Genomic DNA, 12836 nt, shown 5'->3' with positions numbered 1-12836 from the left:
GGGGGGGGGGGGACATGCAGCGCAGAGCGGCTCAGTGAGGGGGGGACAGTGCTGCGGACCCCCCTCTCCCGGCGGCGTTGAGGTAGATTGAACGTGGGGGGACGGGGAGCGGGGGGGACAGGGTGGGGGGCTCAGGGTGAGCGGCCGCCTGCAGCCCCCCGGCCAAAGCAGGGGGGGTCCGGGGGGGATGGAGGGGGGCTGCTGGGGGGCTGCGCTGTCCCCACGCCGGGGGGGGGGTGTCAGGGAGAGCCCCCAGGGCCGCGGAGCCCAGTGCAGTGTGAGGGGAGGGGTCCTTGCTGCGCCTCGGGGGCCGTTTCTCAGCAGCATCTTTGGGGGGAGGGGGGAAGACACTGAGGGGAGGGGGCGCTTTGAGTGTAAAAGATGCTCGAACTGGCGGGATGGGGAGAGGGGGACCGAGAACAAGCAGCTGCCCCCCCAACCCCAACTCTGACCCCAGGAGCAGGGGAAGGGGCAGCCCCTTCCCCCCACCCGCTTCCTGGGGGCCGGATCCAGGACCCGGCCCCTCGGATCCTCCCTGAGATCAAGCAGCGACACCCGAGGGTGCAGAGGACACCCGAGGGCACAGACGGGTCCCCTCTGGCCACCACCTGGGGATGGCGTGATCCTGGCACCCCAAATTCCAGCATCCAAACCTGGCACGGACGCAGGGACGGGGCGAGGAACCCACTTGCAGGGGGCTGGGGGGGCTCCGGGGGGCTCCGGGGGGTGTGTGTGGGGGGGGCTCAGTCTTTCTGTAGCTACTGAAGACTTGGAGGTATTTCGGGAGCTGGTGGCGCTCCTGGTGTGTTTTTCATGCAGCATCCAAAGGTCGGGAACGGGCGGGGGGAAGGCTCAGATCTTGCTGTTCTCCAGGTGGGAGTCGATGTGCTTCACCAGGGCATCGTCCGGGTACCCGATGGGGAAGGCCAGCTGGCACAGGGGGCAGCTCCTCACCTCCGAGTCCACCGTCTCCAGCAGCAGCTGTGGGGGCACAGGGTAGGGCTGAGACCCCCCCCAGCATGGTCACATCCCCCCCATCCCCTCCCTGGGACATTCCCACTGCCGGGAGCAAGCTGGGTTAAAAACATGGAATCTGAGGCACTAAACCCTGCCTGGGGGGTGGGTTGATGCTTCCTGCCCTCCAACCCACAACAACACCCTCCAGGGTGTGGGGGGTCTCCAGCAGCAGCTGTGGGGGCACAGGGAAGGGCTGAGACCCCCAGACTGACCACACTTCCCCCACCATCCCCTCCCTGGAACATTCCAGGCGCCAGCACCGAGGCGGGTTAGAATCTCAGAATCTGAGGTGCTAAACCAGGCCTGTGGGGCGGGTTGATGCTTCCTGCCCTCCAACCCACAACAACACCCTCTGGGGTGCAAGGGGTCTCCAGCAGCAGCTGTGGGGACACAGGGTGGTGCTGAGACCCCAGGGGGGGCCACATCCCCCTCCATCCCCTCCCTGGAGCATTCCAGGTGGCAGGACCGAAGCGGGCTGGAAACATGGAATCTACGGTGCTAAACCAGGCCCATGGGGCACGTTGATGCTTCCTGCTCTCCAACCCCCTCGAGCGGGGCATGGGAGGTCCCACTCACGTTGATGGAGGGCCAGGACTGGGCGTGTTCTGCCCGGGCGTAGGCAGCGGCCGTCCTGCGCACGGCGTCGGCGTCGGGTGCGGGGAAGCCGGCACAGAAGGAGGCGCAGCGGATGGCCCCGGCCTCGGGGCTGGGCGGGCTGGGCAGGGCCCACTCCTCCTCGTCCGACGACTGCTGCTGCTTGTCGAAGCAGCGCACGACGTGCTCCTCGAAGGGCTGGCGGGCGCTCAGCGGGGCCCCCGCGCCCCCCAGGTACACCTCGCCCCCGTAGGGCCGGTGCTTGGGCAGCGTGGACGCCTCGGGCTGCAGCCACAGCGAGCGGCTCTGCTGCTGGTACAGGGCCACGTTGGTCACCTCCGAGTAGCTGCGGCGGCCCTGGAAGCCGGCCTTGATGTGGCGGCTGGAGGGTTTGGCGTAGCCCCCCAGCTCCATCCTCTCGCCGGGCAGCCGGTGCGGGGACGCCGAGGCCGGGGACGGGCAGGGCGGTGGTGGCGGAGCCGGGGATCGGCGCTGCTGCGCCGGGGACTGGCTGGAGGGGGGCACCGGCGACCGGCGCTGCTGCGCGGGGGACTGGCAGGGGCCGGGGGCTGGCGAGCGGCGCTGCTGGGCCGGCGACTGGCTGGGGGGGCCCGGGGAGCGGCGCTGGAGGGCGGGGGATTGGCACTGGGAGCGCCCCGGCGGGGCGGGCGAGGGGCACTGCGGGGCGGGCGAGCGGCGCTGCGGGGCCGGGGAGTGGCACTGGGACAGCGGGGAGTGGCACTGGGACAGAGGGGAGTGGCACTGGGACAGAGGGGAGTGGCACTGGGACAGAGGGGAGTGGCACTGGGACAGCGGGGAGTGGCGCTGGCCTGCAAAAGGAAAACCCCCCCGACCCCGTTAGCGGTGTGGAAAATATCCCTCGGACATCCCGGGTGGAAGGGGGGGGATGTGGCCGCGGGGACCCCCGGTGGGAAGGGTGATGCTGGGGATGGGACAATCCCGGGGTGGGATGATCCTGGGGGTTGATGCTTTTGGAGGGGGGTGCACCCAAGGATGGATGTTCCCAGGTATTGATTCTCCCAGGGATGGATGCTCCCAGGGATGGATGCCTTTGGGGTGGGATGATCCCAGGGATGGATTGTCCCAGGAATGGATGCCATTGGGGTGGAATGATCCCAGGTACGGATGTTCTTGGGGCGGGAAGCTCCCAGGAATGGGTGCTCCTGGGGTGGGACACTTCCAGATACGGATGCTTCCAGATATGGATGCTCCCAGGGACATTCTCGGGGTGGGACTCTCCTGGGGCAGAATGCTCCCAGGTATGGGCTCCCCTGGGGTGGGATGATCCCGGGATGATCCCAGGATGTTCCCAGGGCAGGACCAACACCCGCATCAGCTCAGCACCGTCAGGAGTCCGAGGGCAGCCAACCCCGTCCTCCCGGCCCCTGTGCCCCCCTCCCTGCCCGGCAGCGGGGTGCAGCCCCCCGGGCCCCCCCCTTACCGCCGTTGAGGCCCTTCTCCTGCAGCAGGGCCCGCAGGATCTGGCTCTGCAGGGAGCTGAGGTTCCGCAGGCGGCACAGCTCCTCCGTCAGCTCCGTGTAGGCCAGCGCCAGGTTCACCCTGCGGGGGGGGACGCAACAGGGTGGCTCTGAGGGTGACACGGCCCCGCTGACCCCCCTCCCAGAGGAGAACCCCCCAAACCACCCCAAATTCAGCTCGTCCACTCAAAACAGGGAAAAGTTGCGGGAGCATCCGGGAGGTGGGTCCTCACCCCCCCCTTTCCCCGAGAGCTCTGTGACAAAACCATCAACCGCGCCCCGGGTTGGTGTCGCTTTCCCAGCCCGGCTTCTCCGCGGGGATGTGAAGGGAGAAGCCGCCTGTGAGGCCCCCGCGGGGCCGCGCTCGGCGCGTCCTCGCAAGGCTCCGCTGAGCCGTTGTGACACCCCCGGCACCCGGAGCCGCCGCTCGTAACCGCGGCTGACAGCGCCGGTCCTGCCCCTGCCCCCCGGGGGGACGGCGGGGACAGCAGGGGAAGGGCAGGAAAGGAAGGGTATGGTGAGAAAAAGGATGAAGGGGAGGCGAAAAAAAAGAGGGAAAAGAAGGAAAAGGTTGCGTGGAGAAAATAAGAAAAATAAGGGTGTAGGAGGGAAAGCGAGAAAATAAGGAAGGAAGAATGTAGGGAGGGGGAAAAAGAGGGAAAAGAAGGAAATAAGGATATAGAGACAAGAGGGAGAAAGAGTGGAAAAGGAGGAGAAGAAAGAAAAGAGAAGAAAAAGAAGAATACAGAGAGAAAAGGAAGAAAAGTCAGGAAAAGGAGAAAAAGAATGAGAGGAATAGTGTGTGAAGGAAAAGAAGGAAAGGAAGGGAAAAAGGAAAAGAAGGAAAAGAAAAAAGAAGGGAAAGAAGGGAAATGGGAGAAAAAGGATATAGACTAAAAAAAAAAGTAGAAAAATAAGAAAAGAAGAAAATATTGAAAATAAAAAAAAAATTCATGGAAATAAAAACAAATAAGAAAACAGGGGGAAAAAAGGGAGAAAAATAAGAGAGTGAAAGAGAGAAAAAGGAAAAGAAAATGAAAGGCAACACACTTCTCCCCAACCGGGTCGCCAGGACATGTCCCCGGAGTCCCCGTGGCCCTGCCAGGGTGGCACCGAGGGCACAAACACCGGGAGATGTCCCCGGACAGAGCCAACAACCCCCAGTCCAGCCCTGCCGGCCCCCTCCCCAGCTCCCCCCGCGCATCCCGGCTGCTCCCGTTTTCCACTCGGCTCGTCCTTCCCGAGGAATCCCCAGCGGGAATTGCCGCGAGCTCAGAAAGGGAGGGGAAGGGGGGGTGGGAAAGGGCAAAACTAAGAAAAGAAACCAAAAAGAAGGAAAAGCGGCCCCCCGCCCGCTGTGGCAAAGCACCAGAAAATCACCCCGGCGATGGAAAACGCCGATAAGGCGCTTTTCACACCAAAAGAGTGGCGGGGAGAGGAGCAGGCGACAAAAAAGAGCTGAATCGGCGAGATCGGAGCGGGGAGGGAAGGGCTGAGCCCGGGGAGGGGGAAAGGTGCCCCCGGGGCAGGATTGTGCCTCGATTTCCCCTTCCCAACCGGCGGAATTTGGGTTTGGAAAGAAGGTGGGATTGGGAGATTTGTTTCCCCGGGGAGGGGGGAATGAGTACTGTGGGAAGAGGGAGAGGGGGATAAAATGAGGGGTGAGCACGGGAGGGGTCCCAGGCACGGGAGATTGGATTTGATGGAAATAAAGTGAATTAAGGTGAGGAAGAGTGGGGAGGAATAGGGAAGGGACCCCCCCCGACCCCGGGATGTGCAGCAGAGAGGTGGGCACCTCCCAGGGATGCCAGTGTGGATGGATCAACCCCCTCCCCGGATCCCCCCACTCTGATTTGTGCCGGGAAGACAAGGAAAGAGCGAAAGCTTCCGACACCTCTGGAAAAGGAGGGGGAACCCCAACACCACCTCAGCACCTTCCCAGCCCCCGTGTGTCGCCTTTGATCCATCCACAGCTCAGCACAGGCTGCCCGGGGGGGGGGGTACAGTGCCAGCCTGGCACGTCCTGCACGGTGTCAGGGGGTGGGGGGGACACGGGGGTGCGAAATCCCGCTGGCACATCCCGGGGTGGGCATGGAATGCGGGGCATGGGGGCTGCTGCCAAATCAAACCAGCTGCAGGCGGCTGATTTCAGGCTGTGCCCACCCTGATGCCACCGTGGGCCCCGAGGGGTCTGGTCACAGCCCCACCTCCCGCCAGCTCTGCCCAGATTTGGGGTGTCTTGGCCCAAACACCCAAAGCTGAGACGCTCAGCCCCTTGTCCAGCACCACATGTGGCACCCAGGGGTGCCCACATGGAGCACCCACAGATCAGGGATGCAGCCAGGGGGGCACTGGGAAGAGGTGGAGGAGAGACCCACACCCAGCACTGGCACCACAGGGGCTCCACACCCGGTTACACCAGTGCCAAGGGAAACCCTCCAGCAGGGTTTGGCCACGGAGGAGGGGGAGCCAGTGGCTCCAGGCAAGTTGGGCATGATCCTGGCACTGCCCAGGGCAGATGGGCTGGAGAATGATTGGCATGGATTGGTGCCATGAGGATGGTATGGATTAGTGTCACAGGGATGGCATGGATTGATACCATAGGAATGGCATAGATTGGTACCATGGAGATGGCATGGACTGGTGCCGTAGGGATGGCATGGATTAGTGCCATAGGGATGGCATGGATTGGTGCCATAGGAATGGCATAGATTGATCCCATGAGGATGGCATGGATTGGTACCGTAGGAATGGCATAGATTGGTGCCATGGGGATGGCATGGATTGGTGCCACAGAGCTGGCACGTATTGGTGCCATGAAGATGGCATGGACTGGTGCCATAGGGTTGGGATGGTTTGGTGCTGTGCAGTTGACATGGATTGGTGCCATAGGAATGGCATGGTTTTGTGCCATGAGGATGGCATGGATTAGTGCCATAAGGATGGCACGGATTGGTGCCATGAGGATGGCATGGATTGCTGCTGTAGGGATGGCATTGATTAGTGCCATAGGGATGGCGTGCCTTGGTGCCACACAGTGATGCCCAGTGCCACACAGCTGGCACAGATTGGTGCCCTGTACTTGGCGTGGGTTGGTGCCCTGTGGTTGGCACGGGTCGGTGCTGCGGGGCCGGCGTGGATCGGTGCCCAGGCGTGGCACGGGTTGGCGCTGTTGGGTGACAGCCGGTGACGATCCTCGGTGCCGCTCGGCAGCCACGGGCCGTCAGTGCCCTCTGGAGGCAGCTCCGAGGCGGCACCGGGCACCGGACACACCACCGGGCACCAGGTACCGGGCACTGGGCACCAGACACTGCACACACCGTGTGGCACCAGGCACCCCGAACCCAGAGCCCTGCTCAGCTCCAAATTACCGGGGTGCAGCAATTTTGGGGTGCAGGACCCCAGCAACTGCTCTTGGGGTGCAGGATCCCACCCTCTGCAGCACCTCAAGGTGGGGAACCCCCAGGGACCCCTCCCAAAGCGGGTCCTGTCCCCACTCTGGCTGTGACGCCCAGTGGTGCCCCACAGATGGTCCCCGTGTGCCCCCATCCCTGCCTGCCAGAGCGGGGACCCCCCAGCGCAGCCCAGCCCCCTCCCAGCACTTACTGGTCGTCGCCCACCTTCTTCACCCAGGCCATGTCCCGCTCCGACTGCTCCTGGGGAGAGCAGGAACCCTGTCAGCACCCGGACCCCCACCCACCACGGGCAGGGGGTCCCACAGGGCCAGACCCTGCCCCATCCCTGCTCCAGGGGGAGCAGACACCCCACCAAACACCCGGACTCCCACCCACCACGGACAGGGGGTCCCACAGGGCCAGACCCTGCCCCATCCCTGCTCTGGGGAGAGCAGACACCCCACCAAACACCCCATCCACCATGGACAGAGGGTCCGACAGAGACCTGCCCTGTGGGGCAGACCCTGCCCCATCCCTGCTCCAGGGAGACCAGACCCTGTCAGCACCCGGACCCCCACCCACCACGGACAGGGGGTCTCACAGGGCCAGACCTGCCCCATTCCTGCTCCGGGGAGAGCAGACACCCCTTCAGCACCCAGACCCCCACCCACCATGGACAGGAGGGCCAGACCTGCCCCATCTCTGCTCCAGGGAGAGCAGACACCCCACCAAACACCCAGACCCCCACCCACTACGGACAGGGGGTCTCACACAGCCAGACCCTGCCCCATCCCTGCTCCGGGAAGAGCAAACACCCCACCAAACACCCGGACCCCACCCACCATGGACAGGGGGTCCCACACGGATAGACCCTGCCCCATCCCTGCTCTGGGGAGAGCAGACACCCCATCAGCACCCAGACCCCCACCCACCGCTGTCCGGGGGTGGTCCCACAGGGCCGGGCCCGCCCCGTACCTGCTCACGGGTGTCCTGCAGGTGCTTCAGCTCCGCCTGCAGCCTCTCGCACTCGGCCTTGAGGTGCTCCTCGCGGTGCTGGGCGCGCTGGTTCTCCTGCCGCGCCGCCTCCAGCTCAGCCTCCAGCCGGCCCTGCGCCTCCATGGCCCGGCTCTGCCAGCCCCCGGCGCGCTCCAGCACTGCGGGACCCGCACGGATCAGCCCCCAGCCCCGGCCCAGGGGGTCCCGCGGGGCAGGGAGGGGGTGTCTCACCGTGGCTCAGCCCGGGGTTGGGGTGCAGGGTGAGGAAAGGCACCTCCTGGCCGGGCAGGGGGGTGCCCAGCCCCGGGAAGGCGCCGCCGTCGCGCTGCCGCAGCTGCTGCTCCAGGCTCCGGATGCGGCTCAGGTGAGTCTCCACCAGCGCCCGCTGCCCGGGGAGGGGACAGGGATGAGCTGAGCCCCCCCTTCCTGGGGCTCATCCTGCCCCAAAACCCTGCTCATCCTGCCCCAAACCCTGCTCATCCTGCCCCAAACCCCTGCTCATCCTGCCCCAAAACCCTGCTCATCCTTCCCCAAACCCTGCTCATCCTGCCCCAAAACCCTGCTCATCCTGCCCCAAAACCCTGCTCATCCTGTCCCAAACCCTGCTCATCCTGCCCCAAACCCTGTTCTTGGGGTCCCTGTGGTGCTGGTGAGGGTGGCAGGGTGGGGGTGTCCCCTCAGCTGGCAGGGAATCATCTGGGTGGGAAAGGGGAGCCAGGGATGCCCACCCAACCCTGGGAGTAGGACTGGCACCACACAGGAGCCGGGAGCATCCCTTGGCAGGGTTGGAGGGGGAAGATGGATAAAGCTGAGCCGGTGCATCACCACAACCCCCGACACGGCCCCCCCAGCCCTGCATCCCCTGGGGTGGAGATGCTGTCGGCCCAGCTGCTGCCACGGAGAGGGGAAGGGCACCCCGACGTCCCCAGGCCCCAGGGGCCGTCACCCACCATCTCTCCCAGCTCGGTCTCCAGGTCAGCCTTCTCCACGCAGAGCTTCTCGTACGCCTGGATCATCTCCTCCAGCTGCTCCTCCCGCTCTTTGCTCTTCTGCAGCTGCCAGGGGGGAGCAGGCAGGGGGTGGGTGGGCAGCTCGGGGACCCCCCCCATGTCCCCCATCCCTGCCATCTCTGCTCACCTCGTGCTGGAACTGGTTGAGCTGCTGCTGCAGCGACGCCTTCTCGCTCTTGAGCAGCGACGTCTCCTTGGCCTCGTAGAGGGAGAAGATGTGCTCCTCCCCGAACTCGCCGATCAGGGGGTACTGCGGCCGCGGGGCAGGGGGTCAGCGGGGCCCCCCCGGCCCTAAAACCCCCCCAACCCCTCCTGACCCCTCACCTTGACCTCGTACATCTTGAGGCGGCGCTTGAGCGTGGAGTTCTCCCTCTCCAGCCCCGTGAGCCGGTTCTTGATGTCGTCGTAGGCGGTGATGAGGGCGAAGTGCGAGGCCGAGCACATCTCCCCCGACAGGTCGGTGTTGGGGCTGTCCAGCCAGTCCTCGTCCGGCCCCAGCGCCTCCTGCGTCAGGATGCTGATGTCGTCCTCGAACATGGAGTCCATGTCCTGCCTGGAAGGGGGCACGGGACAGACAGACAGACACACAGACAGATAGACCCAACCAGAGCCAGCCCCCGGAACTGCGGGGACACCGGGGTGGGATCCAGGATGGACGAGCCTGGATGGGTCCTGGGGACAGAGGGGGATTTGAGGGAGCTCAGCGTGTCCCAAAAACAACAGGTGATGGAGGAGGGACAATCCCAATCCCAGGAGCTGCCACAGCGTCCCCGGGGGTGGCAGGGGCACACTGGCCATGCAATCACCTCTGTCCCCACCAGGGAAAGGGGGGACACCCCCCGACCCCCCCTCACCGCCCGGGCCGGGGGTGGGAGCAGAGCCCGTCCCCAGCAGAGCAGCCCGGCAGGGGGGACACGGTGACTTTCCCCCACATCCCCTCGGGGAACGAGCACCAGAAATAGCGTCCGGTGCCGCTGCCTCCCCGCCCTGTGCCGCACGCGAGCTGCTTCCCGGCCTCCCACGCCTCCGCGCCGGCACAGCCCGCGCCGTGCCCTATATACCGGCGCTGCCGCTCGCCCCCCCCTGGGGCCCACCCGCCTCCCGACACCGGCCCCGCACCGGCCCGGGGGGCGTCCCGTCCCGTCCCGCCCACCCCCCGGACGAGGATTGTGGGTGGCGGAGGATCCCAAAGCCGCCGCCCCCGGTGGCTCCCGGGTTGTTCGGCACGGGGCCGTCCCGGGTGGGGAGGTGGCAGTGCCCGGGGTGCTGATCCCCGGTACCCGCACGCGGTGCCCCGGCACTGCCCCTCCTGTCCCATCCAGGGATCCCGCGGGCACCGGGGTGGGCACCGGGGTGGCCGCCGGGCAGGCGCAGCCCCCGCCGGCTCGTCAGACATCTGGGAGCCACGGCCGCACAAATAATTCATGGCACAGAGCCGGGAGAGGGAGGAGAGATCTGCAGGGGGACGAGGGGAGGATGGCACAGCCCCCCCCCCCGAGCCACTGGTGCAGCCTGGGGACAGCCCAGCCCCGCTGGCAATGCCAGGCCGGGCACTCCTGTGGGCAGCCAGGGGCTGAAACAGGGATAAACCCCCCGGCACCACGACCCCTGGGAGGGTCTCAAATCCACTCCCCGGGGCGGTGATGGAGGGGACCCACCTCTGCTTGGGCACCGTCCTCACCCCCTTGGGGAAACTGAGGCACCTCTGTAAGCCAAGAGGAGACTCCCCAAGCTCTGGTGTCCCCTCAAAGCGAGACCCCAGGAGTCCTGGTTCACTGGGCTGTTCCCAAACCCCTGCCCAGGCCTTGCCCACGGGGACAGGACACACAGGGCCTGGAGGCAGCTCTGCACCCCCAGCCCGGCCCAGAGCCCCCTGGCCCGGCCCTGCTGCTCCCCAAACTCCCATGCCTCGGTTTCCCCATCATCTCCCTGTCCGTGGCACCCACCTGGCAGCGGGCCCCAGGGGTGGGGCGAAGCGGCGCGGGCTGGGCAGGGCGGCGGCGCGGGCACACGGGTCTCAGATGTGGGCAGGGTGGGCACACGTGTGTGTGTGTGTGTCTCAGGTGTGGGCAGGGCGGGCACACGTGTGTGTGTGTGTCTCAGGTGTGGGCAGGGAGCCAGGGCGGGCGGGTGCTCCAGGGATGGTCCACGGGAGGGTCAGGGGGAGGTGGTGACGTTCTCATGAGGTTCCAGGGTTAACGGCCGAGGTCCCCACGGCTCCCTCCGCGTTCCTTCCACGCTCCCTCCACGTTCCCAGCAGCCAGCCCCTCCTCGAGGCCTACAAATGCCTTGGAAAAGAGCGAAAAATGGGGTTGCAGCTCCCTGGTGCTGGGACAGCCGGAGGCAGGTCAGTGTTCCAGCGTGCCCGTGGGAATAGGGCTGGGAATGGGATGTGCCAGGCAGTGGGTGCTGCCGGGCCGCTGGCACCCAGCTGGTGTTGGGGACAGACCCCACGCCGCTGCATGACCCCCCCCAAACAGCCCTCTGGGGGTCGGGGGGGTGCATTAGGAGCCAACCCAGGGCAGCCCCCCCGACCACGCACCCCCTGCCCCGAGCCTCGGGGGGGCTGCGGGGGGACGAGCCCCCTCCTCATCGCTGGGATGCTCCGAGCGCCTTCCCGGTTCGTGGGGGCTGAGGGGAGGGGGCGATGCCACGGCCAGGGCCACGAGCAAGGGCAGCGGCGTGGAAACGGCGTGGAGACGGCGTGGAACTGGCGTGGAAAGGGGGTCAGCGCGCGGCTGAGCCCGAGCGGGGGTCGCAGCGGGGGGGTCCGGCCTGTGGCGGCCCCGGAGCCTCCGCTAAACCCTCCCCGAGCGCCCCCGGCCCGGCCCGGGGCCGCCCGGCCCCCCCCGCGCCCAGCCCGGGGCCGCAGCGGGCCGGGGGTCGCCGGGCGGGGGACAGGGACGGAAACGCAGGAGGGGTCCGGGGCGGAGCCGGGATGGGGATGAGGATGAGGATGGAGCCAGGATGGGGATGAGGATGGAGCCGGGATGGAACAAGGGACGGAGATGGGGGGACGGAACCGCGGATGGGGATGAGGATGGAGCCGGGAACGGGGATGGGGATGGGGATAAGGACGAGAATGGAGCCCGGGATGGGAATGGGGATGGAGCAGGGGATGAGGATGATGATGAGGACGGAGCCGGCGATGAGGATGAAGCCGCGGGATGGACCCGCGGGGTGAAGGCGGCAGTGGGGGGAGATGGGGATGGAGGAGACGGGGATGGGGGTCGCGATGTGGCGGGAGGAGACAGGCCCGGTGGGGCGGGGGCAGCCCGTTGTCCCCCCTCCTCCCCCGCCGTCCCCCCGCCGTGTCCCCCCGGCCCAGGCCCCGCACTCACCGGCGCCGATGCTGCGCTGCGGCGGCGCCCGCCGGGATGCGGCTCCGTCCCCGCCCCGCCGGGTCCCGCTCCCGGTGCCGCTCCCGTTTTCCCGGTCCCCCGCCGCAGCCCCGGCCCCGCCGCCGTTTCTTCCGCTCCGGAGGCACCGACGGACCACGTGGGCACCGGGCGGCCGCCAGCCCCTCCCCCGCCACGCGCCGGGGCCGCCCCCGGGGCTGTGACCCCCCCCCGGGGCGGGGCCCCCCCCCCCCCGGGGGGGGGCCCCCCCCCCCCCGGGGGCCCGGCCGGCCCCCGCGGGGGCCCCCGGGGGGGACACACGCGATGCCCCGGACCCCCCGTCCCCCTGAGACTCCCAATCCCCTCCGCCCCCCCTCCTGCACCCGAGAGACCCCCCCAAAAAAGGTGGTCCCGGGGCCGGGGGGGTTTCTCGCCTTCATCCCCTGGGGGGGTCACAGGCTCTGCACGGTGGGGGCTGGGCTCCCCCTCTGCCCCCTCCCCCCCCCCCCCTCCCCAACCCCCCCCCCGAACGTTTTATTCCCTGAATTGTTCTCGGAGCCGCTTCCATTATGGAATTACATCTTTTCCCTGTGCAGCTCAGGGTTATTAATAGCTGCTCTCCTTTCGCCGCCGCTGCCGCTCCAACGGGGCCCTGGGGGAGGGACCCCCTGCAGCCCCCCCGGGCTGGGGGGATCCCTGCCAGGTCCCAGATCCCGGATGGACGGACCCACGGCTTGGCAAGGACAGACCCACGGTGTGGATGTGGCTCTGCGTGACCCCGGTGGCACGAGGATCCCTGGAAAGGCCTCATCCCACCCCACTGGGATGAGGGACTGGGGGGATCCAGCAGCAAAGGCAAGCTGGGAGCTGCTGGAGTGATCCTGATCCCGGTCATCTGCCTCCAGCACTCCTGGCTCATTGGGAGAGGGGAAAAGGAATCGGGGCAAAACCCGGATTTGGCTTCACCCGGCCCTTGTTTCCCCCCCC

The 12836-nt window shown here is 66.9% G+C and overlaps 1 protein-coding gene across 1 annotated transcript; it reads right to left on the bottom strand.

Moving 5' to 3' along the window:
• Positions 1 to 15: 15 nt before the first annotated feature.
• On the bottom strand, positions 16 to 10596 carry TBKBP1 (TBK1 binding protein 1). The gene is made up of 10 exons (XM_027702697.1): positions 10458 to 10596; positions 8836 to 9064; positions 8639 to 8761; positions 8452 to 8556; positions 7733 to 7886; positions 7481 to 7659; positions 6717 to 6766; positions 3074 to 3192; positions 1594 to 2441; positions 16 to 981 (listed from the first exon to the last, which is right to left on the bottom strand). The coding sequence occupies exons 2-10, from the start codon at positions 9055 to 9057 to the stop codon at positions 853 to 855; spliced, it is 1929 nt and encodes a 642-aa protein (XP_027558498.1). The 5' UTR covers positions 9058 to 9064; positions 10458 to 10596; the 3' UTR covers positions 16 to 852.
• Between the last annotated feature and the right edge of the window lie 2240 nt (positions 10597 to 12836).

This window comes from Neopelma chrysocephalum, unplaced genomic scaffold, assembly GCF_003984885.1.
Source record: "Neopelma chrysocephalum unplaced genomic scaffold, ASM398488v2 Primary Assembly neopelma1_192, whole genome shotgun sequence".
Classification (NCBI taxonomy): domain Eukaryota; kingdom Metazoa; phylum Chordata; class Aves; order Passeriformes; family Pipridae; genus Neopelma; species Neopelma chrysocephalum.
Note: the sequence above shows the minus strand (reverse complement) of the source record. Positions and strands in the feature narration are given on the sequence as shown.